The sequence below is a fragment of the Schistocerca gregaria genome, chromosome 2 (assembly GCF_023897955.1).
Source record: "Schistocerca gregaria isolate iqSchGreg1 chromosome 2, iqSchGreg1.2, whole genome shotgun sequence".
NCBI classification, from domain to species: domain Eukaryota; kingdom Metazoa; phylum Arthropoda; class Insecta; order Orthoptera; family Acrididae; genus Schistocerca; species Schistocerca gregaria.
Window position 1 is genome coordinate 380,388,193 of NC_064921.1, and position 25,263 is coordinate 380,413,455.

Consider the following 25,263-nt stretch of genomic DNA (forward strand, 5'->3'; position numbering starts at 1 on the left):
GTTTCTCACTTACCACTGATAGAATGATATAGTTGTTAGATTTAACAAGATAAACTGTTCCTCAGTTGGGAGTAATTAGATAAAGGAAGAGAAATGAGAGGAATAAAATCTACTAACATATTACTTGAGTCTGACCAAACGACTTGCCACATGTGCATTGGTGAAAAACTTCCACATTTGCACTTATATTTTGGAGTTATTTAACATATTTATTACAGTAGTGCTTGATTCAAATGGTGCATATTAATCAATGCAAATGTTGATTATTCACCAATGCAGAAGACATAAGTCTTGAGTCAAACTCTGCTAATATTTCACTAGACTTTATTTCTCTCGTTTTTCTAGCTTTATCTCATTGGTTCCACCCAAAGTACAATTTATCTCATTAAATCTGATAGCTGTCTCATTCTGTCACTCTTATGTGAAAAACTGAAGAACATGTGACACCCAGCCTATCCTACAGGACTTGAAAATGGATTTATAGCACCAAAACGTGTTGGACAGCGATTAGAAAATAAAATTTGTGACTGATAATGTAAGATTATTAATAAATAATCCCCAACCAAGGATAAATTAGATCACCGTTCACCACATACAGATGGCATTAAGTTACAGACAGGCACAATGAAAAAGATTACTAAAATATTTAAGCTTTCAGACAACGTCCTTCTTCCAAAATTGAAAACACACGTTAGCACAAGCACAATTCACACACTCATGGCCATTACCTCTGGGCACTGGTTGGGACGCAGCATGCAGGGACTGTTGCTGTATTTGTGTGAACTGTGCTTGTGTGAGTGTATCTGTTCTTTCTATTTCAGGATAAAGAACTTTGTCCAAAAGCTTAAAAAATCTAGCAGTATTTTTATATTGGGATTGTTTGGGAATGTTTGGTGATCAGAAATATAAGATTAACAAAGTTCACAATGTAAAATTGAGTGTGTAAGAAAGAAAGCCTCCTCAGAGCAAAAACTGATTAAAAACTACTTAAATACTTATGTAGATAGACTAAACATGTGCTAGAAGCAGGACAGATGATCTCCTCCTGCTGACTTGATCTGTGAATAATAAACTAGTGTCTGGCAGTTGCATGTTTACATTAAAGAGACCATATGGAATAACTGATAAATGAAGCTGCTTTTAGACTAGGGCAAGCAAGCATAAAAAGGAATCCTAACAAAAAAATGAAGAAAAAGCTTCATACCAGATCTAGGTTTTCATTGTGACAATCAACTTCAACATAAAATACTGCATAAGATAAGATAATATATAATAAATGTTCGAAGTTAGGGATGTATAAGATAAAATGTATAAGCCAAGTAGGCAGAGTTTTTAATGTTTTGCTTAGAGAACATTTTAAGATATTCCATCAATTCAAAAATTTTGGAGACTGAATTAATAAACAAACTGAGAAAATTCAAAATGGTAAATTTTAATGCTTCAGATGTTCTGCATAGTCCTCGCTCCCCCCTCACGCCCAAAGAGAGAGAGAGAGAGAGAGAGAGAGAGAGAGAGAGAGAGAGAGAGAGAGAGAGAGAGAGAGAGAGAGAAATGAAGAAGAAGAAAAGAAGAAGACAAGTACAATGCATGGAACGTTCATACAACTATGTGTGAAACTGTGAGAAAAGTCCTTCTTTGGGTTGTTATTCAACTTGCACATCCCATTCACAACTTCTTTCTACTTCTTTGGTATTAGCAAACCATGAGAGACCCATTGCACAACTGACCAGTAAAATCCACATCTGTAATTTGCAGTTGTTAGTTCAAGCTCCCACAGAATTTACTGCACTGACCTCAGCTCTACGCCAATAATAAAAGCAATTTTGGAAATTTTTCAATGGATGGTGTAGGTAGTAATGAAACAGCTTTTGGTTTTCTTTTTTGAGAAATGCAGAGATAAAGCAGGAGGCATAGATTAATATCTTGCCATCTGTGATTATGTTCCTATATGATGCAAAATCATCTGATGACTTGGTAATATGTCTATAACTGGAAATGGTAGCACTTGTATGACCTAATGCTGAAATACACAATATTTTAAAAAAATTACAAGATGGTCAAAGTGACACAATATTTTAAAAAATTACAAGATGGTCAAAGTGTTCATAAGGCAGTATGCCTTCTCTGTGTAAATAATATTCTCAGATTATCCATAAGTAAAACTCACACAAGCAGAAATATTTACAGCCAACTGCAAAACCACAAATTTTATTGTTTTTGTTTCATTTGTCTAATTACCAGGAAACTACAATGAGAGATTCTGTTCCTATTATGAGAGACCCTGTTCACAGATCTTGGCATTCTGGCCACATATTTGAGACCCTGCAATAAAACTGCATATTAATGTGATAAAAAAGCTTTCTATTACACAGTAATTTTCATTTTGTAAACCAAGGATTGATGATCTTCAATAGTTTGTTATTATCTTGTACTAAATGATGAAAATTATACTTGATAGTGGCCCTTCATACTATCTGAAAACATCAACAGTAGTAAGACTTTCAAAAGTTCTGAACACTTTTATTTGCATATTCACTTAATGGAAAATTTTCATCCACTCACTCCATAAAGTGTTAATAGTTAAAGAAAGAAATATATGCAATGCTACAGCATATTGTTGATTTTTTATTTTTTTATTTTATTTTATCTATGTGATTACAAGATGAAATGCTGAACTATAATGATTCCCTGGTTTATTTAAGATCATGAGATTACAGTATACACACAGCTTTCTTTTTATTTTTCATCTTTTTAATGTTTACATACCTTAGTAGGCATTTTCAAATTCATTACTTCTGCATATCTCGTCAAGGCTTTCCATGGAATGTGGATTTTGAGAAAGAATGTTTTCTGGTCAAAAGCCATCTGCAAAAAATTAAAACAATTAGTCAGCATTGAAATTTCCAGAGAAATGCTGAAAACCACATCAAATTTAAATTCCACCTGCAGGAAGACACCTTTGGACAGGAAGAAAAATGTGTTTTTGCCGAATTATATAACAGAAGAAACAAGAAAGTACCAAGTATTGGCAGAGACTTTGCCCTCAAGGAAATCAGATCCAATATTTTATAATGGTTGTTGCTGAACAATTTGAATATCAGACTGAACCAAGGATGAATTAACAATATGGAATTCCTTATGAATCAAGAAGTTGTCAGAATATATTTTTTGCTCTAAAAATGATATTGTAGGTACTTAGTAAATACAACAACAAGGCACTGCACTGATCAATACACCATTAGATAAATAAATGCTATCACAGAATGTACTAGTAGGATTACACTAGTTATTTTGTGTATTGCACATCTGACAACCCCACACTCTCCAATCCTCATGCTGCAATGTACTGTCTGCTGGAGAGTGTGGTATTTCTGGAGTTTGTAGTTCATGATGATGTTCCCAACAGTGAGGTGTGGAGTGACCTATGAGCTGAGGTTGCATCGCACATGTTGGTTGGTTGGCTTGTGTTGAGAGGTGACTGCTGCATCTGGGTGGTCAATTAAAGCTTTGGCTTTGTGAGTTCCATCCAGTGGTTGATGGCAAAACAGATGTGTGATTAGAAGCTCACAGTTTCTCCAATATTTGTGTGGCTTACACTCAGAAAGGGAGTTTTCATGTACATTATGACTACTATGATTATTATTGCAATTGAAATTCTGTCTTTATTATTATTTTATATATTAAATATCCCTATTTCACTATATTTGCCATATTTGAACTCTGAAAATGTTCAGTCATGTGTTTCGACAGAAGAAGTAAATTTCTGACAATGCACAAGATATAAAAAAATTACCTAATCTTTCATATATTCAGAAATGTATTTATGAGTCAGATATTGGCATTTGCTTAACTGTTATCATAAATTGATATTTCCAACATGCATTAAACTCTTTGTGCCTTTGTAATGGACCATCTATGTAAGTTAGTTAAAGAAAGTCAGTACATCTGTGTTTGATACTGGGAGAAGTTGTATGTTATTTGGGATGGCTCAAAATGGCATTAATTAATTAATGTAAAAGCATAACTTTGTCTTGTGACTGGAGATTTGTATTATAGGTATGTTAATCATCAATTTTGGAAAGAACATACAACTTATGAGAAAGAAAGCAAGAGTTTATTTTCTGACCAAAATTATTTTCATCATGACTATTAATTATCATTATTGATAATAGAACTTAACATTATTTACAACAGCTGAATATCTTCACAGAAACATGATAAAAATATAGACTTCTCTGCAAATCATCCCCCAGCAGAAAAACTGAACAAAGACCTGAGCCACTGTTCCAACATGAACAGTCAGTTTACAGACAATCTACAACTCCATTTCCCGAGGAATATCATTATACTTTTGTATGTCAGGTTATTCTGAGACAAAAGTGCTTAAGAAATTGAACTTTAGGCTCTTTTTATTACTGAACTCTTTTAACCAGAAGGGAATGAATTGATAAGAGTGAGCAGTGGATGGTCAGTTTCCAGGTGGGCTGCTCTATTCTGGATGACACTGTGTTGCTGGCGATGTGGCATAGCAAGTGTTCTGCATATGGTGGCAGCATCTTCTGGACTTAGATATGCTGGCTTGCACTGGTCAATGGACACTACTGTCTCTATCATTTTAATGTGGAGAGTGAGTGTCCCATCATTTCATTCTGTAACTTTGGATTGGCCTTGGAAAGGCAGCTCCAGTGGTAAGCATAGTGGGCCATGTCAGAGTAAAGTGTACTTTGTCATTGCCAGGTCTTTGAAAACAAAAGTAGACTGTTTCTCATGTCATGGAGTTTCACTCAGCAGCACTTCCACGCCTCTGGAGATCCACAAGAAAACCTTGAGAAGTGCAGAGGGGGGCCAGTTTGTTGTTTGAAAAACTCTCTTGATGGATACAGAGGATCTGCAGCGAATTGGCGCATGGTGCAGGGAATGGCAATTGAATCTCAATGTAGACAAGTGTAATGTGCTGCGAATGCATAGAAAGATAGATCCTTTATCATTTAGCTACAAAATAGCAGGTCAGCAACTGGAAGCAGTTAATTGCATAAGTTATCTGGGAGTACGCATTAGGAGTGATTTAAAATGGAATGATCATATAAAGTTGATGGTTGGTAAAGCAGAAGCCAGACTGAGATTCATTGGAAGAATCCTAAGGAAATGCAATCCAAAAACAAAGGAAGTAGGTTACAGTACGCTTGTTTGCCCACTGCTTGAATACTGCTCAACTCTGTGGCATCCATACCAGATAGGGTTGATAGAAGAGATAGAGAAGATCCAACGGAGAGCAGCGCGCTTTGTTACAGGATCATTTAGTAATCGCGAAAGCGTTACGGAGATGATAGATAAACTCCAATGGAAGACTCTGCAGGAGAGATGCTCAGTTGCTCGGTAAGGGCTTTTGTTAAAGTTTCGAGAACATACCTTCACCGAAGAGTCAAGCAGTACATTGCTCCCTCCTACGTATATCTCGCGAAGCGACCATGAGGATAAAATCAGAGAGATTAGAGCCCACACAGAAACATACCGACAATCCTTCTTTCCACGAACAATTCGAGACTGGAATAGAAGGGAGAACCGATAGAGGTACTCAGGGTACCCTCCGCCACACATCGTCAGGTGGCTTGCGGAGTATGGATGTAGATGTAGATGTAGATACAGAGGTTTGCCATATACCAGATCCGCAGGAGATGGTTGAAGGTTTTTTTTTAATGCACTGAGCAGTCCCAACAGCACTACTTGGAGGGTGTCATTCTATGAATCTATGGTGTGGCATGTTACAGTAGCCTTCAAGAAATGGTGTAGATGCTACACAATGTCGTTTGCAGCTATATGATATGGTGAAGTCCTTGTCATGTGTACCATGAACAGATGGACCATTGTATGAAATATTTCTCCTACCATTGCTGACCCTGGTCAGAAGTAATTGTCTGGTGATGCCCAACCATAGGTGAATGCACATGCCACGTTCTCAGCAGTTTGTGTTTCTAATGGGAATACCTCCAGCCACCTGGTGTACCTGTCATCAACCACACTGTGGCAGCACCAGTAGTTACATGTAATTCAGAGTGTCCACTCTGATGTGTGAGAAATGTGTTTCTGGGACATCAAAACTTCCAAGTGGAACTCCTACACACCATGTTTCCTTGAACTTCTGCCAGGGGATATAGGTCAGAGTCCATGCAAGGTAGTCCTTCTGTATGCCAGGCCACACAAGACACTGAATTACTAGTGCCCTCATAGTGTAGGTTCCTGGATGGCTGAGTCCATGTAGTGAATTGAAAACCTGGCATTGTAGAAGGGCAGGCACATATGGCTGCTGTAGGCCTGTTGACTCTTCACAGTATATCAGATCCTTAGTGTCTGACAGTGGCATATGATGCAAGTGCAGGACAATCTCACAATGCAGCTGGCCCTTCAATTTCAATTTCTTCATTTTGAACTGCCACTAGCTTGGCAAAAACCACAGATGTGGAAATGCTTTCTACTGTGGACAGAATTTCACTGGTAATGTTCTTAAACTGCCTACATGCCAAATGTCAGTTGTAATTATGAAATAAAATTTAATTGGTTGATTTGCACTGGGGGATAGTTGTTACATGAATGTGGAAATGCAAATTCACTGGTCATTGGTCTTTATGTATAGTGAAGGTATGCCCTTTGACTCTGAATCAGAAATATCTAAATGCTTCATAGGTAGCAAACAGTTCTGTACAGAATGGTGACCAAGATCACCCATAGGCTGCCAGTGCCCGCCTACATTCTGGTGTAGCATTGCACTGAAAGCACAGGATGAGGCATCCGATGAAATCACTAGTGGGACATCTGCGATTGGATGTGTGAGGAGGGTGGCTTACTCAAAGCATGTCTGGCAGGCTTCAAATGCTGCCTGTAGTTCTTCAGTCTAAGTGACAGGCATTAAATCATGCTCTTTGGGGTTTGTGAAGACAGCATGGAATGATGCCTGGGTATCAGTAGCTTGAGGTAAAAAACAATGGCAAATAGTGATCATTCTCAGGTACTGACGCATTTTACACATTATTTTTGGGTCCGAGTAAGATGGAAGTACACTGGTGCCCTCAGGTAATGGATATTCATCGATCATGGAACTTGAAATCCCAGGAATCCAGATTCCATAGTCTTCAAGCCTTCAGAAAACTATGCAGTGATGTCTTTCATGTTCATCTGAGGATGACGATGCCTCCAACACATCATCTATGTATGTGTAGCAGATACCTTGTCCCTGCAGAACTTCATCAATAAAGTGCTGAAAAGTCTGTGCCATTTACCACAGGAAATATGACATGAATGGGAATTAAAATAGTCCAAAGAGCATAGTTATTGCAGTTTTATGGATGTTGTCTGTTGCCACAAGTATTTGGTTCTAGGCTTTTACTAGGCCCAACATCAAGAAGATGGTGTTCTCTGCCAGTTGGTATGGAAAATCTCTGATGTGGCGCACTGGGTACCAGTTAGCAATTGTCCGAGCACTGAGTACGCTATAAAAGAGGAGAAGCCCAGTTGCTTTGTGATGGTCATCCTGCAGCTGCTTGAATCATTGCGTCAAATTCTGCTTTTGCGATGTGGAGTTTCTTGGGACCCAGCTATTTGGGCCTTCAGAAAACAAGAGGATCAGGCGTAGTCTTGATGTTATCCAGTTGCATAGCAATGGTGGCACTCTGGTGGGTCATGTGACTACAGAAGCTCATTTAGCAGATGTGTCCATGGCAGCAGTATGGCTAGGAATAATACCAATGGACTGCTGGATGGTGTGGGTTGGGATGCAACCTTCACAGATGTGACCCAGTCCAAAATGGAAGCATTCATTAAAAGTAGGATGAGGTCACAGAATGACAAGAAATCCAGTCTAATGACAAGGGTGGTCATGTTTACAATTATAAATCACCACTTGTATGACTTTCAAAGACCAATGTTCAAATTTAAAGTCATGTGTACATCTGTAGCTCTGAGAGAACCATTTGGAGCTGCTTCACGATAATTTGCTTTAGATCACAGTTACCACAGTAAGCACCTGGGAACACACATACATATTAACTGGTATCTACCAGGATCTGCAGCTTAGTGGTCTTGTCTGTTGCCAATAAACATCATGATAGTTGCCCAGGCTGGAGCTTGCCCACTTGGTGTGGGAGGCTGCTGTTAGTGTTTCCCACCCAGGAAAACAACTGTCTGCACCTACATGCTCTGTCACCAAAACAGCGGTGATAAAAACACTTGTTCCTATCTGGGATGAGTGAAGAGTGCTCGCTGCTTTGCTTGTGTGATGGCATGTGGTCTTATTGTTCATAAACAGAATGCTGCAAGCTGATGTGTCACCTCATCTCTGTCTCAGGCAGATGATGTAGTGAACACTTGCTGAGTGGTGGTCTTGGATACTACATCTGTGATCTCTGCCATGGAGTTCAAGTTTGCCTCTTGCATTACTGAAAGCAGGGTGTAATGCATCTCTGACAGGCAAGATATCCATGTGGAGTGTAGAAGTGACTCCAGAATGTCTGGTCCAGCCAAGGCGTGGAGATGTCGCAGGAACTGTTAAGGCTTCCTGCCACCAATTTCCTTCTTGTGCAACATCCTAACCATTGGTTGTTAGAGAGGGAAAGCTACTGCATGAGATCCAGAGAGAGGCCAGTTTGTGATTATGTTGCTAACCTCACTGGTGGAACGGTTGTCTAGTAGTACCACCATATTTGTATATTTGGTGGAGTCTTGCATTATCCTCGTGGTGGCTAAATGGCTTTTGATGTGTGTGAACCATAGTTATGGACAATCTGTCCAGAGAGCTGCAGCTTTAAATGCCACGTGGTTCACAGGTGCTACTGAGACAGTCCCAGTGGGTGGTAACACGTAGTAAGACATACTGGACTTGAAAGTACAGGCAGGGTCCCCCCCTGAGGTGCAGGTAGAACTGGCGATGCCAGGAAACCAGACATGCACTTTCTGGTTGTGTGACAGCAGCAATCCTCAGAGTTGCACTGTAGGTGATCCCTCTGCTTCATGCCATATTCGTAGCTGTTAATAGTGTCACTACTGCAGTGTTACAATCTCTTCTACATGCTGCTGCTGCTGCTGCTAATTGCACACTAGTTGCTGCTGTTGTTGTGTCAGTTGTTCCTGGTGACAAAATTGCTGCCACAGTTTTTCCATTTGTTCTTGTTGCTGTTATAACTGTTGTTATAACAGTTCCATGCTTCTTTCATTGAGGTCACCACTTTGCAGGTAGTTAGTAGATGGTACACTTCACAAAAAATATACTTTATTGGTCTGCATGCCAAAAAGATAAATGACTACTGTCCAAGGATGTACTAGCACCATCAGGCTAATTATTCTGCATAATGGGCAATGTGTAAAAGCCGTACACACTTCAAACCTTGTATCACAGTAGGTAGTGATGTACTGACTGGTGGAGAGCATGGGCCTACCAGCATTTCTCATTTTCAACATTGCCAATGCTGAAAAATGGGATGACTTGTTAGCTTAAGTCACTACAATATTTTAACACTGGCAAATAACAAGGAAAAATATAATGGCCTTTGTAGACTTCCTAAAAGCAGGATTTCTATAGTTGTGAATCATACACTATACACTTTATAAAAGCATGGGACTTGAAATATGACACTTGTGTTAGCGACAGAACTTTAGGACAACACACTGATCAGAACTTAACATCAGACTTCATTATCATTAGCAGACAACTTTTAGATAAGAGCAATAGAGGTAATCACAATGAAAATGCTTGAAGAGGGGGAGATAAGTAGAGAAAACCACAAAAACTGAAGAAATATACATTTGCTGCAAGTTGAGGAACAACACAGGTAGATTTTCTGGCATAGTTAGATGGGAAGAAGAGCAGGGTACAGCATCAACAAATAATCTAGCAAAGGCTGGTCTGTGTATATGATACAATAAGATTACTGTCCTGAATGCAGGGGCACATCTATACCTGGCAGGAAACATAGCAACTAAACTATAGACCAACATGAACACTGTAGTAGTAACTGTACTGTGTTCAAAAGATTTATAGATAAAACAATCTACTGAGACAAGTTAAATGACAAAGTAGGATAAGTAACAGACAATACAACAATAGCAAATTGTACACCATAATAAGAGACACTGACCCCAGCTGGTAGTTGGGAGCTCCAACATCATTTGCGTAATGGGGCCTCTTAGGGATACGGCAGCAAGAGAGGGGAAGAAAACCAATGTGCACTCTGTGTGCATACCGGGGGAGTCATTCCAGATGTGGAAAGGGTCCTTCCGGATGACATGAAGGGTACAGAGTGCACCCATCTGCAGATGGTCACTCATGTCGGCACCAATCATGTGTGTCGCTATGTATTGGAAGAAATCCTCTCTGGCTTCCGGCGGCTATCTGATTTGGTGAAGACTGCCAGTCTTGCTAGCGGGATGAAAGCAGCGCTCACCATCTGCAGCAACGTCGACAGGACTGACTGCGGACCTTTGGTACAGAGCCGAGTGGAGGGTCTGAATCAGAGGCTGAGACGGTTCTGCGACCGTGTGGGCTGCAGATTCCTCAACTTGTGCCATAGGGTGGTGGGGTTTTAGGTTCCGCTGGATAGGTCAGGAGTCCACTACACACAAAAGGTGGCTACATGGGTAGCAGGGGTTGTGTGGCATGGACTGGGTGGTTTTTAGGTTATATGGCCTCGGGCAAGTACAGAAAGGGGTGGGGCAAAGTCAGGACATGCGGTGACCAAGCAGCAATCGGTATTGTAATTGAAAACTGTCGAAGCTGCGTTGGTAAAGTACCGGAACTTCAAGCACTGATAGAAAGCACCAAAGCTGAAATTGTTATAGGTATGGAAAGCTGGCTGAAGCCAGAGATAAATTCTGCCAAAATTTTTATGAAATCACAGATGGTGTTTAGAAAAGACAGACTGCATGCAACCAGTGGTGGCGTGTTTGTCGCTGTTAGTAGTAGTTTATCCTGTAGTGAAGTAGAAGTGGATAGATCCTGTGAATTATTATGGGTGGAAGTTACACTCGTCAACCGAGCTAGGTTAATAATTGGTTCCTTTTACCGACCTCCCAACTCAGCAGCATTAGTAGCAGAACAATTGAGAGAAAATCTGGTACATTTCACATACATTTTCTCAGCATGTTATAGTCTTAAGTGGAGATTTCAATTTACCAGATATAGACCGGGACACTCAGATGTTTAGGACAGGTGGTAGGGACAGAGCATTGAGTGACATTATGCTGAGTGCACTATCCGAAAATTACCTCAAGCAATTAAACAGAGAACCGACTCACGGAGATAACATCTTGGACCTACTGATAACAAACAGACCTGAACTTTTCGACTCTGTAAGCGCAGAACAGGGAATCAGTGATCATAGGGCCATTGCAGCATCCCTGAATATGCAAGTAAATAGGAATATAAAAAAAAAGGGAGGAAGGTTTATCTGTTTAGCAAGAGTAATAGAAGGCAGATTTCAGACTACCTTACAGATCACAATGAAAATTTCTGTTCCGACACTGAAAATGTTGAGTGTTTGTGGAAAAAGTTCAAGGCAATCATAAAATTCGTTTTAGACAAGTAAGTGCCAAGTAAAACTGTGAGGGATGGGAAAAACCCACTGTGGTTCAACAACAAAGTTAGGAAATTACTGCAAAAGCAAAGAGAGCTTCACTGCAAGTTTAAATGCAGCCAAAACCTCTGATACAAAGAGAAGCTAAACAATGTCAAAGTTAGTGTAAGGAGGACTATGCATGAAGCGTTCAGCGAATTCAAAAGTAAAATTCTATGTATCGATTTGACAAAAAATCCTAGGAAGTTCTGGTCTTACGTTAAATCAGTAAGTGGCTCAAGACAGCATATCCAGACACTCTGGGATGATGGCATTGAAACACAGGATGACACATGTAAAGCTGAAATACTAAACACCTTTTTCCAAAGTTGTTTCACAGAGGAATACCGCACTGCAGTTCCTTCTCTAAATCCTCGCACAAATGAAAAAATGGCTGACATCGAAGAAAGTGTCCAAGGAATAGAAAAGCAACTGAAATCACTCAACAGAGGAAAGTCCACTGGACCTGATGGGATTCCAATTTGATTCTACACAGAGTACATGAAAGAACTTGCCCCCCTTCTAACATCCATGTACCACAAGTCTCTAGAGGAATGGAAGGTTCCAAATGATTGGAAAAGAGCACAGGTAGTCCCAGTCTTCACGAAGGATCATCGAGCAGATGTCCAAAACTATAGACCTATATCTCTGACATCGATCTGTTGTAGAATTTTAGAACATGTTTTTTGCTTGCATATCATGTCATTTCTGGAAACCCAGAATCTACTCTGTAGTAATCAACATTGATTCCGGAAACAGCGATCGCGTGAGACCCAACTCGCTTTATTTGTTCATGAGACCCAAAATATTAGATACAGGCTCCCAGGTAGATGCCACTTTCCTTGACTTCCGGAAGGCGTTCAATACAGTTCCGCACTGTCGCCTGATAAACAAAGTAAGAGCCTATGGAATATCAGACCAGCTGTGTGGCTGGATTGAAGAGTTTTTAGCAAACAGAACACAGCATGTTGTTCTCAATTGAGAGACGTCTACAGACATTAAAGTAACCTCTGGGATGCCACAGGGGTGTTTTATGGGACCATTGCTTTTCACAGTATATATAAATGACCTAGTAGATAGTGTCAGAAGTTCCATGTGGCTTTTCGTAGATGATGCTGCAGTATACAGAGAAGTTGCACCATTAGAAAATTGCAGCAAAATGCATGAAGATGTGCAGCGGATAGGCACTTGGTGCAGGGACTGGCAACCGACCCTTCACATAGGCAAATGTAATGTACTGCGAATACACAGAAAGAAGTATTCTTTATTGTATAATTATATGATAAAAGAAAAAAAACACTGGTAGCAATTACTTCTGTAAAATATCTGGGAGTATGCATATGGAATGATTTGAAGTGGAATTATTATATAAAATTATTGTAGGTAAGGCGGGTGCCAGGTTGAGATTCATTGGGAGAGTCCTTAGAAAAAAGGAGGTGGCTTACAAAACACTTATTCAACCTATACTTGAGTATTGCTCATCAGTGTGGGATTCGTACCAGGTCGGGTTGACAGAGGAGATAGAGAAGATCCAAAGAAGAGCAGCGTGTTTAGTCACAGGGTTACTTGGTAAGCGTGATAGCAGTACGGAGATCTTCAGCAAACTCAAGTGGCAGACTCTGCAAGAGAGGCGCTCTGCATCACGGTGTAGCTTGCTGTCCAGGTTTCGAGAGGGTGTGTTTCTGGATGAGGTATCGAATGTATTGCTTCCCCCTACTTATACTTCCGAATGTAAAATTAGAGAGATTCAAGCACGCATGGAGGCTTTCTGGCAGTTGTTCTTCCCACGAACCATACGTGACTGGAACAGGAAAGGGAGGTAATGACAATGGCACGTAAAGTGTCCTCCGCCAAACACCGTTGGGTGGCTTGCGGAGTATAAATGTAGATGTAGATGTAGCTATGTTACAGTTGGAGACAGTGGATAGAAACATTTCAGGCACGAAGTAACAACACGGTATCTAGGCAAACAGATGAATGCAAGAACAATATGTGAGCACAGAACCAATTTCAAGTATAATAAAAATAAAAAATCGAATTTCGAACTAACAATCCAATCTTATCTTGGAATTCAATTCCTTATTTTGTATGTAACACATTTTCAATTGCAGTATGGAAAGTCCGCAAAATGAATGCACTACCCCAGGTGATAACTCAAGACTTAAATCCACCACTGCATCATGCAAAGCATTGGGACGAAGAGTTCTGGGGAACCCCAACAACTGCAGTCAGAAGGTAGAATTGGAGCAACCTTGGAATCTTTCTAAAATAAAATTCAAAATGAAATTCTCTCTAGGTACTTTAAATGTAGTTTATCTAATCAAGACGTAAACAAAAAGAAATAGAAATAATTTTTTAAAAAATTCAAATTTTAGCAAATTTAATCAACAAGGTTCCTAGATGAAAATGTAATAGATAATTGTAACTGCAGAATTTTCAAAGGCACACCACCAATAAAATTTATGTATCAGTTTCCATTATTGGGTACAGCTTTCTGTGTTCATAAAACTACAGTACGAAATGTAACAGTATTTAAATCTACCTCAGAGAGAATATCTTTCCTATCAGTTAAATGCAAAAACAAGATACATGGACTTGTTAATTGCTTTGCACTAAGAAATGAAGATAATAGGGAACATTCACAAAAAACAGAGGAATTCTGGGATTTTTTGAAAACTGAAATACCCAAAATACCAAAGATGAACTCCATATTACTATTAGACGATTATAATGCACACATAGGCACAGAAAAGAAATTTAGAAATGTAGGAAGACAATATCCAGCTCATAGAAGAAACAACACAGATGGTATGAGGTTAATCAGTTTGTATTTAAGCTCTCACCTGAAACCAATGTCAACTTCTTTAAGAAACTTCAAAGAAAAGGGAAAATGTGGATATTTCCCAACCAAATGTTAGGAGAATTTCAGATAGATCATGTGGCTATTTCTAAAGAAGTACAATGGAAATTATGAATGTGCAAGTAGTAAGGAAGGGTGACTTTAAGTCTGATCATTATCCCTCTAAAATTGAAGTCAAACTCTTGCCTAATAAATAACAAAGAAAGTTACAAAGGTCAATAAAACATAATACAGACAGACTTACTCCACAAAAGAATCGGTTAAAAATTATCAAGATGAAGTCAAAGTGTCTAAACATGGCAACTTGTGAGAAACATCCGAAGCAATTGATAATGCTGCACAGAAAATATTTGAGTCAATAAAAAATAAAAGGAAAATATGGTGGAATGAAATATGTGAAAAAGCTTTAGCAGTGAAGGCTAAAAAGGGGGGAAAATGGAAATGCTTGAAGAAAACTGAATATTATAATCAGTTTAAACACTAAACAAAAGAAACAGCCAGGTTAATCAGAAATACCAGATAAGCCTTTGCAAAGGAGAAACTTTTGGAAACAGACAAAAATTTTGCAAAAAATAATGCTCGTGACTTTTAACAAACTTTTATGAAAAAATTAAAGTGATACCAAACTCCAAACGTCTATTTCAAAAATGAAAACAGTAAAATTGGGTTAAGCAGTACTGTAAATCATGAAATACTAGCAAGATATTTTCATCAGCTTCTGAACTGTTCTGAATCAAGTGATAAATTGGAATTCTCAAATATTAATGAAAATTTGGAAGAAGACTTACCACCAACTATAGCAGAAATTGAAGAAATGATTAAAACTCTCAAAAACAACAAAGCTAGATGAGAAGATTCTATTACAGCTGAACTTTTGAAGTGGTTGTTGACAAATATAGCAAAGGAGCTAAATTTACTCTTTGAAGAAATCTGGAAAACAGAAAAAAATCACAGAGGAATGGAATGTAGCCTTGATACATCCACACCACAAAAAAGATAATAAACAGGGTGTACACAATTAGAGAGCAATGTCGTTACTGTCAGTAGCATGTAAAATATTTTTCAAGATTTTATTAAGCAGGATAGAAGCAACAATAAACACTCATTCAGGTGAATATCAAAGTGGTTTTAGGAAAGGAAGGACCAAACATTAATGATGCTACAAAATTCCTGAAAACAGATACTGACCAAATAGAGAGGGTAAGCAAATTCAAATGTGTAGGGGAGATAAGCCAAGAAAATGCCTTGGAAAAATCTACAATAGAGGAAAGGTTGCGTAATATGACGAGAAGATGTTGTATCACGAAAGATCTTTACCATAAAAAGCACCTATCCAAAAATGCAAAAATAAGGCATTACAAATAGTAGTGAAGCCAGAACACCTATATGCAAGTGAATGCCTGGAATTAAACTATAATTTAGATAAATTAGAAGTACTAGAAAGGTAAATTATAAGGAAAATATTATGACCATAATACACAGCAGAAGGTAAGTAATTACAAAGCAATACTGAAATATTTCGGACGTAATGAGAAAAGAAGAATTTATTTTGAATGCAAGACAGTAGATTAACTAATAAGACTTTCAAATATTTGTGGGTCAGTGAAGTAAAAACGGATTTATAGAGAAACAGTATAGAAACAGATGACAAACAACAGAGAAGCCTTTTGGGGAAAAGTATTAAAAATGGAAGGATTCCAAGGCAGGGTTGCTAAAAAGCTGGGTCAAAATGGTCTGAAGACAGAAAGAAGAAACACAGCGAACAGATGAAAGCATACTGGAAGAATAGAAAACAATGAAGAAATGAAATTGGAATGTGGTCCTCAGATGGCCTATTCAGAGTATTAAAAAAGTTAAAAAGTTGAAGTTTATCTCAAACAATAAACTAAAGGAGTTCGCTAAAACTATAAGTAAGGCAACACATGAAAAGAAAATTTATACACTCATATCCACAGAAACATGAAAACACTTGAAAAGTTGCCAAACAAGTGAGAAAAATATCTAAGTACTGCTATTATTTCTAAATTTGATGGATATCACATTTATTAAAAAGAAGCTAAAGCTTCTAAATTAAGGTCTAGTACTTGACAACTTAATAACAAGTATCACCATAGAAGTTACACAAGATTCAAGAGCACAGAAAATGTTTCATCATATTTATAATATCAATGCTGTAAAATGAAATGAAATGATCATGTGGCATTGATGGCCAGGAGGCCCCATCCAGGGAAGTTCGGCCACCGAGTTGCAAGTCGTATTTTAGGCAATGTCACATTGGGTGAGTTGTGTTTTGGTGATGATGATGAAAGGATGATGACACCACAGCACCCAGTCCACAAGTGGAGAAAACTCTCCAACCCAACTAGGAATCGAACCCAGGCCTGCTGCATGGTAGGTAAACACGTTACCACTCAGCTACACAGGCCAACATCAATGCTGTAATAAGAAATGGTCAGAAATGGACCAATCCATCAATGTAAATGTAGATGAATGCAATATCACAGAAATTATACTTCAGCACAGTAAGCAAATGGTTTCTGTGCGAAAAAATCAGTTTACTTAATTGAACAAAGATCTCATACAGAATTTCCAAAAGCAAATTAAAGATAAGTTAAAGACCAGTTCCCGCATTTTCTTCATCGAAGAAACAAGACCTCATCAATATGAGCTCACAGTCACCAACTTTAAGATGCCAACCAAAATTCCATAAATCAGGCAACTCAGTGAGGTGAATAGTTAACTTAAAAAGCTGCCAGATGACACAAAAAATTTGGAAAACTACATACACACTGGAGAATGATGAAACTACTACATACGAATCCTGACAGGCAATCGCAAAATTAATATCACCTGGCTTCTATGGACACTTTAAAACTCTACAATAACAGACTTATAATTATTATTATTCTTATAGTCTTCACTGGACCAGTCTAGCGAATTATGCAAGAAATTGTTGCTATTCATTAATACGATTCAGGTCATAAGACAGTTTAATGATATAGTGGTTATACAACAATTATTATAATTTATTATTATACAAAGGGTATTTTACACTTATGTCTGCCTAATATTTCTTCATTCTTTCGGATATTTTCTTTCTTCCTTTGTGTGAGGTCACAGCTGAAATAGATATTCTGAAAATTATTGCTATTATAGCAACATTTGGTCTATTTCAAAGCATGTTTATGACATCAGATTAAGAAATGCTGCCCTGACATTGCACAGATTTATAGTTTCAGTTTTACAATGCTTGCAGTATTGCTTTGCGTATCCTGATGTTATATTCATTTTTCAGCAACCCCAGAGGAACATAAACAGCACCTGATGAGGTATTTAAGTGCCTTGACAATTATAGAGTAGTGTTGAACACCTCAAAGTGTGTTTCTGGCCAGGCAAAGATTATCTTTGTAGGCCAGCTCATATCATAAGCTAGATCAGTGCCATTACCAGAGAAATTCAATGCTTTTTTAAGCATTCCACTGCCTGAAATTGTGAAGGAATTGCAAAGATTCTTTGGAGTTCTTAATATCTGTTGATACCACCTACCTCTTGCGGAAGAACTCAATGAACATCATATCACAGCTTTAGCTGGCCCTAAGATTAAAGGCAAAATGCCAGTGAAGTGGACAGAGCCAACAACAAATGTGTTCTAAGCATATAAGAAAATTATAGCAAATGCAGTCCTTGCACATCCGGCCTTAATAGCATCTCTCACAATCATAGTAGAAACTACCCAAACAGCAATCAGTCCTACAGTGCAGCAGTATGTAGATGAGGTGTGGCAGACACTCACATCCATATAATATTTATCATCAATGGGCGGATAAATAAAATAAATAAATTCTTTTCATGATAACTCTGTCCAGCTCAACAACAATGGAGTGTGTATAATTGCAAATTTCTGGCAGTTTATGAGCCCATTAAATATTTTCTACACAGTTGGAAGTGAAGGATTTCATCATTTGTACAGACTATAAACCCCTACCCTATGCCTTTCAGCAAAATAATGACCAATGTTCCCTAAGACGATACAGACAATACAATCAACTGGAATTCATTAGTGTATTTCACAAATTATGCAAGGCATGTATCAAGAATTTACAATGTAGTGGTAAGACTGCCTCTAGGTGAGCAGATAGTTGACAATGTAGGAAAAGACAGATTGCTACTTACCATAAAGCAGACACGTTAGGTTACAGACAGACACAAAAGACACTAATACAAAACTTTAAGCCGCAGTGTCCGTCATTAAAAAAAGAGACACATGTCATTCATACATGCAAGCAAGCATATCTCATGCACATATGACCACCAACTCCAGCATCTCAGGCCTGAGATGCTGGATTTGGCAGTCATGTGAGGATGAAGTGTGCTTGCTCGTGTATATGAATGGTGTGTATACCTCTTTTGCTGATGAAGGCTGTGGCTGAAAGCTTTATGTAAGTGTCTTTTAATTGTGCTTGCCAGTAACTTCACGTGTCTTCTTTATGGTAAGCAATAATCTGTCTTGTCCTCCATTGTTGATATTCCTACCTGGAGTTTCCATTGCTTCATGAAGACAGTTGACTTTACATAGCAAGTCCAAGCTGTAGATTCTAACTGGGAACTTAAGGATTTTGTAAAAGGTACCACATTTGCTCCTCAACTTGAGCCTGGCGAATTCCTGGCAAATACGGTGAGGATTGAAATGGAAAAATTCGTCTGTTCATTCCTTCAGCATTCTGCAAGCCAGTCGTTGAAAGCTGTGCCACCCCAGTGTGAAGACAATAGTTAAACTAATACTAATAGCTAGCAGTTTTGTGTGGCCTGGGATACAAAAAGACTGTCAAACATGGGCTCACAATGTGTAAAATGTAATTGCAGCAAGCTGTCTTGTCATGTTCAAGCACTGACAGCACAATTTACACACCTTCATATTAATGTCATATCTCCGCTGTCTCCTTCAGAAGGACAACTTTACCTACTGACAGTAGCAGACCACTCCATACGCTGGCCAGAAGCTGCTCCAATGGATAATATTTCAGCTGAGACACTAGCCACTGCATTTGTTTCACATTGGATCTCTCATTTTGGTTGTCCATACAACATAATGATGGACAGAGGATAGCAGTTCAAATCCGATCTATTTTCCAAATTGAGCAAATTTTGCAGCGCAGTGCACCACATAACAAACAAGTAACCAAGCTACCACTAATGGAATGACTAAACACTTGTACCGGTCGCTTAAAGCCACACTAACATGCCATGACTCACAATGTACATCTGCCTTAGCATTAGTTTTGCTAGGCCTACAGAACTTGGGCAAACAGGAGATGGTAGCCTCACCTCCAGAGATAGTATGTGGGGAAATACTACAACTTCCCAGTGAGGTTATCAATCCATGTGCTTTTCTGATGCGCAACACTAGTACACCAGAATTCAACATCCATCCCAGAGAAAGGACTCACCACTGACACTGACACCACCGCCACTGACACCATCTTAGAATGGTTCCCATAGCATCATTAAGAGAGGTGAGTAAATGTTTGAAACCCTGGTAAATGGCAAGATTAACACTTTCTCCATTGTCAGAGTGAAGTTAGCATTTATCATACAAGAATCTTGACATCCACATGTTCCACAAAACCAGACAAAACATCTGCCTGTCACTAAGCAGCCTCCATCGGAACCTTCACCAACATTGACTCAACAGCAAATGCATTCTGGACAACAGGTATACTTCCCGGCACAACTCATGGATGGTACTCCAAGCATCAATCATGGACAATGCTCTGACATCCTGAAAGTGACAAGCAACAGCCACAGCAGACGTCAGATGATCAGCTGATCATTTGGCAGATGTCAACAGAGTTCATGCATTGGCTGTGAGGAGTGCTGTGCAATGCCTTCTCCTTGCTGCAGCATGGAGTTCCATGACTGTAATACTGTTGTTGTTTTTGTGTTCCTTGTTTATTAATTCAACTGGTTACATAGGAAAACTTGATTGTTTATGCTTTTGTGTTAGTGCGTTTTCTGGTTATCATGTTGAATGTGAAAGCATGCTATTCAACAAAATAAAGTATTAATTCAATCCACACATTCATTCATATCTAATGCTTGCTGTGACTAGAACACAAATTCGAGTTTGCAAGTCTAAAAACCCGCCAACATGTGACGAGGTCATCTAATGTAATGTGAAGTTCTTTTATATTCGTTAATTTATGTGATCCATTTAATGTTGTTCTTTCCATTCCACAATTTTTCTAGTATTCTCTTACTAATTCTGTTTTCTGGTGTTCTAATCAGATGTCCAAAGAATGAGAGGCGCTTTTTTCCTGATTCTGCACTTTACTGGTTCTATTTTCTTGCATATTCTTTCACTTGAAGCTATCTTCCAATGCCCATTTACTTATATTATTTATTTATGCATGTCCTGATTATTCTTCTTTCTGTCTTAAGTATTTTGTCAGTTTCTGCTGTATTAGTTGCTTTGAAGGTGATTTCTGCTGCATATGTCACTTTTGGTTGTGCTACCATTTTATAATGTTTTAATTTTGCAGCTGCAGATAATCTTTTATTGTTGTTATGAGTTTTTGGTAATGTAACTTGCTTTGTTCAGCTTTTTAAATCTTTTTTTGCCACTCTGGTTTCTCAATTAGATTGTATGTTATGATTTCACCAAAATATTTAAATTTATCAACAATTTTGATTTTCTGAGCCTCTACTGTAATTTTGTTTCCAAGAGGTGGATCAGTTAGTATAACCTCTACTTTTTCAAATAATACTCCAAGGCTGATTTTCTATGCTATTTCTTGTAGCAGTTTAACATCTTGCCTGGTTTCTTGAACATTGCTGGCTAGGACAGAAAGATCATCGGCATGGATCTGTTGCAATTTTTCCCCTTTCACAATTAGTTTAATATTGAAAATTAAACTTAGCAGCAGCATGATGGCCTAGATTCAAAACAAAACTTAATATCAGCATGATGATCTAGCCATGGAACCAAGCATGTCACAATACTTTATATTTTCGTTGACACCTAACAAAACAAATTTTTAGCATCAATATACCCATTCATTAATAAAATAATTTACTACTATAGTTATAGTCATAACATATTATGCTTTTTAATGGAAGCAAGGAAGAATTAAATAAGATGTGTGCCTTCTTCAATAGATTAAATAAAAAGTTCAGTTGACAATTGAGAATGAAACCAATCATACAATCCATTTTCTGTACCTTACTATAGACCAGAAAACAGGGCTCAAAGCTTCAACATTTACAGGAAGTTAACTCAAATAACATGATAATCCACGACACATAATGTCATCCAGCATTCCATTATATGGCTGCATATAGAAGCTTGGTTAAGAGATCACAAAAATAACATTGTTAAAAATAAAAAAAGGGATTATTATTGCCTGTTTAAGTCTTCAGTTATCAGACTTGCATCACCTGTTGCTAAATACTGGCTACACATCCAGTATTTCTGTCAAGTTTAAGAACTGAATTTTAGTCCATACATGTAAAATAAGAGTTAAGGTAGCAAAGCACATGTACTGAGATGGTAAAAGTCATGGGATACCTCCTAATATTGTGTCAGACCTCACTTTGTCAGTGTAATGCAGCAACTTGAGGTGGCATGGTCTCAACAAGTCATTGGAAGTCCCCTGCAGAAATACTGAGCCATGTTGTCTCTACAGCCATCCATAATTGTGAAGATGTTGCTGAAGCAGGATTTTGAGGATGAAATAACCTCTCAATTATGTCCCATAAGTGTTTGACGGGATTCATGTCAACAATCTGGGTGACCAAGTCATTCACTCAAACTCCCAAAATGTTCTTTAAATCTGTTGTGAATAATTGTGGGCCAGTGACATGGTGCATTGTCATCTACAAAAACTCCATAGTTGTTTGGGAACATGAAGTCCATGAATGGCTGCAGATGGTCACCAAGTATCCGACCCATACCATACCACTGCCCATACCATCATGATGGAGCCACCACCTGCTTGCACAGTGTTGTCGACAACTTGGACCCATGGTGTTGTGGGGTCTGAACCACACTCAAACCCTACCATCAGCTTTCACAAACTGAAACTGGGACTCATCTGATCAGGCCTCAATTTTCCAGTTTTCAAGAGTCCAACCAATATGGTCAAGAGCCAAGGAGAGGCAGTGCAGGAGATGTCATGCTGTTAGTAAAGGCACTCACATCTGTCATTTGCTGCCATAGTCCATTAACACTGATTTTTGCTGCACTGTCCTAAAGCATATGTTTGTCATACATTCCACTTCGGTTTCTGCAGTTATTTCATTCAGTGTTGCTTGTCTGTTAGCACTGACAACTCTATGCAAATGCTACTGGTCTCAGTTGTTACGTGGAGGCTGTTGACCACTGTGTTGTCCATGGTGAGAGGTAATGCCTGAAATTTGGTATTCTTGGCACACTCTTGACACTGTGGATTTCTGATACTGAATTCCCTAACAATATCTGAAAAGTGAAGTCCCATGCTTCTAGTTACAACTACCATTCTGAATTCAAAGTCTGTTAATTCCCGTCATATGTCCATAATCACACCGGAAACGTTTTCACATGAATAACCAGAGTATAAATGACAGCTCTGTCCATGCACCATGTGTACATAATATGTGATAGTTAATACAACTCTTTTCACTCCCTAATAAATGTTGGTGTTACTTATAATCTGCCCTGCAGCTTCAAAAGCAAGTAGCCAAATATTACAATAGACAGTTCATATGCAGCCAATATTTTTTATAATCAGCTGAGAAAGTAATTTCAGAAGAAAAAGCAAGGCAAAGCAAATTGAAAAATTCTCACATTTCCCCATCCAAAACAAGGAAGAATCATTCAATCCTTAAAAGGAAAAGTTCTTATCATGTTGATAATAGTATCAGTAACACATTAACAGATTATAAAGTTGTGAACCTATAATATGTAATATTGTCAGTCACTTGTGTAATATGTCATTAATTTAGAGTGTTTTCACAGGCTGAAATGCATCATTATTAAGACTCTTTTTGTGAGTCCACAGTTGTAATAACCATTGGTGAGTGTCATTCCATACAAGAATTTCCAAAATTTTTGATAAGGTAATGTACTCAAGTACAGTCACCAGCCTGTGTAGTAATGGAATACCTAGTCAATTACAATTTGTATTTCAAAAGGGATACCCTGCTATGGTAGCTGTTTATATTTTCACTGGGCACACAATAAAAATTTTAAATGATAAGATACCACTAGCTGGGATATTCTGCAAGTTACTAAAAGGATTTAAGTGTCTCGGTCAAGGTACCCTATTGATGAAATTAAGTTTTCATGACATGTATGGTTCTGTACATGCTGGGTTTAGTTCCTAGTTAAGAAAGAAGATGTAAAAAGATGTTAGAGCAATAAAAAAATTGTTAAATGATTAGATGATTTTACATAAATGAAATAGCTTTAATCTTGGGGAAAAAACACAATTCACCTAGTTTTGTAATGTAAAAAATAGCCCCATTTCCTATTAATGTAGTGCACAAATAAAAAATAATAAACAGTGTAGAAAGTTTTATGTTCTTGAGTTTGCATAATGATAAAAACTCAAGGCTAGAAAAACTCTGTGCACTTGTTAAAATGTGTAGATCCTACTGCTTTTTCCATACAAATAAGTGCCAACTTTGTGGACATAGAAATAAATAAACTAAGATAGTTTCATTCACTGAACTCCCACAGGAGAAAAGGTGTTTGCTGCACAAAAGGGAGTTATTGGAATTGTGTGTGATGTTCACACATGCACATCATGCAGGCATCTGTTTACTGAAGTGGGAATATTAACCACAGTCTCACAGTACATTGAGTGACTAATGAAATTTGATATCAACAATCCATTACAGTTCGAGAGTAATACAGACATTTACAAATAAAACACTAAAAGGAAAAACTGATCTGCACCTTCCTAAACAAAATCTAACTTTGACACAGAAAGGAGTGAAAGACGCAGCTAAAGAAGTCTTTGACAGTCTACCCATGGAAATGTAATACACTCCTGGAAATTGAAATAAGAACACCGTGAATCCATTGTCCCGGGAAGCGGAAACTTTATTGACACATTCCTGGGGTCAGATACATCACATGATCACACTGACAGAACCACAGGCACATAGACACAGGCAACAGAACATGCACAATGTTGGCACTAGTACAGTGTATATCCACCTTTCACAACAATGCAGGCTGCTATTCTCCCATGGAGACGATCGTAGAGATGCTGGATGTAGTCCTGTGGAACGGCTTGCCATGCCATTTCCACCTGGCACCTCAGTTGGACCAGCGTTCGTGCTGGACGTGCAGACCGCATGAGACGACGCTTCATCCAGTCCCAAACAAGCTCAATGGGGGACAGATCCGGAGATCTTGCTGGCCAGTGTAGTTGACTTACACCTTCTAGAGCACGTTGGGTGGCACGGGATACATGCGGGCGTGCATTGTCCTGTTGGAACAGCAAGTTCCCTTGCCGGTCTAGGAATGGTAGAACGATGGGTTCGATGACGGTTTGGATGTACCGTGCACTATTCAGTGTCCCCTCGACAATCACCAGAGGTGTATGGCCAGTGTAGGAGATCGCTCCCCACACCATGATGCCGGGTGTTGGCCCTGTGTGCCTCGGTCGTATGCAGTCCTGATTGTGGCACTCACCTGCACGGCGCCAAACACGCATACGACCATCATTGGCACCAAGGTAGAAGCGACTCTCATCGCTGAAGACGACACGTCTCCATTCGTCCCTCCATTCACGCCTGTCGCGACACCACTGGAGGCAGGCT

General features: G+C 38.6%; 1 protein-coding gene across 1 annotated transcript in view; it reads right to left on the minus strand.

The window, feature by feature from the left end:
- LOC126335783 (anoctamin-4-like) overlaps positions 1 to 25,263 on the minus strand; it is a 274,203-nt gene that overhangs the window by 163,599 nt on the left and 85,341 nt on the right. The window contains exons 5-6 of the mRNA XM_049999245.1: positions 2,767 to 2,865; positions 2,239 to 2,322 (exon numbers count right to left, since the gene is read on the minus strand). Of these exons, the coding sequence (XP_049855202.1) occupies positions 2,239 to 2,322; positions 2,767 to 2,865 (183 nt within the window). The remainder of the gene's footprint in view (positions 1 to 2,238; positions 2,323 to 2,766; positions 2,866 to 25,263) is intronic.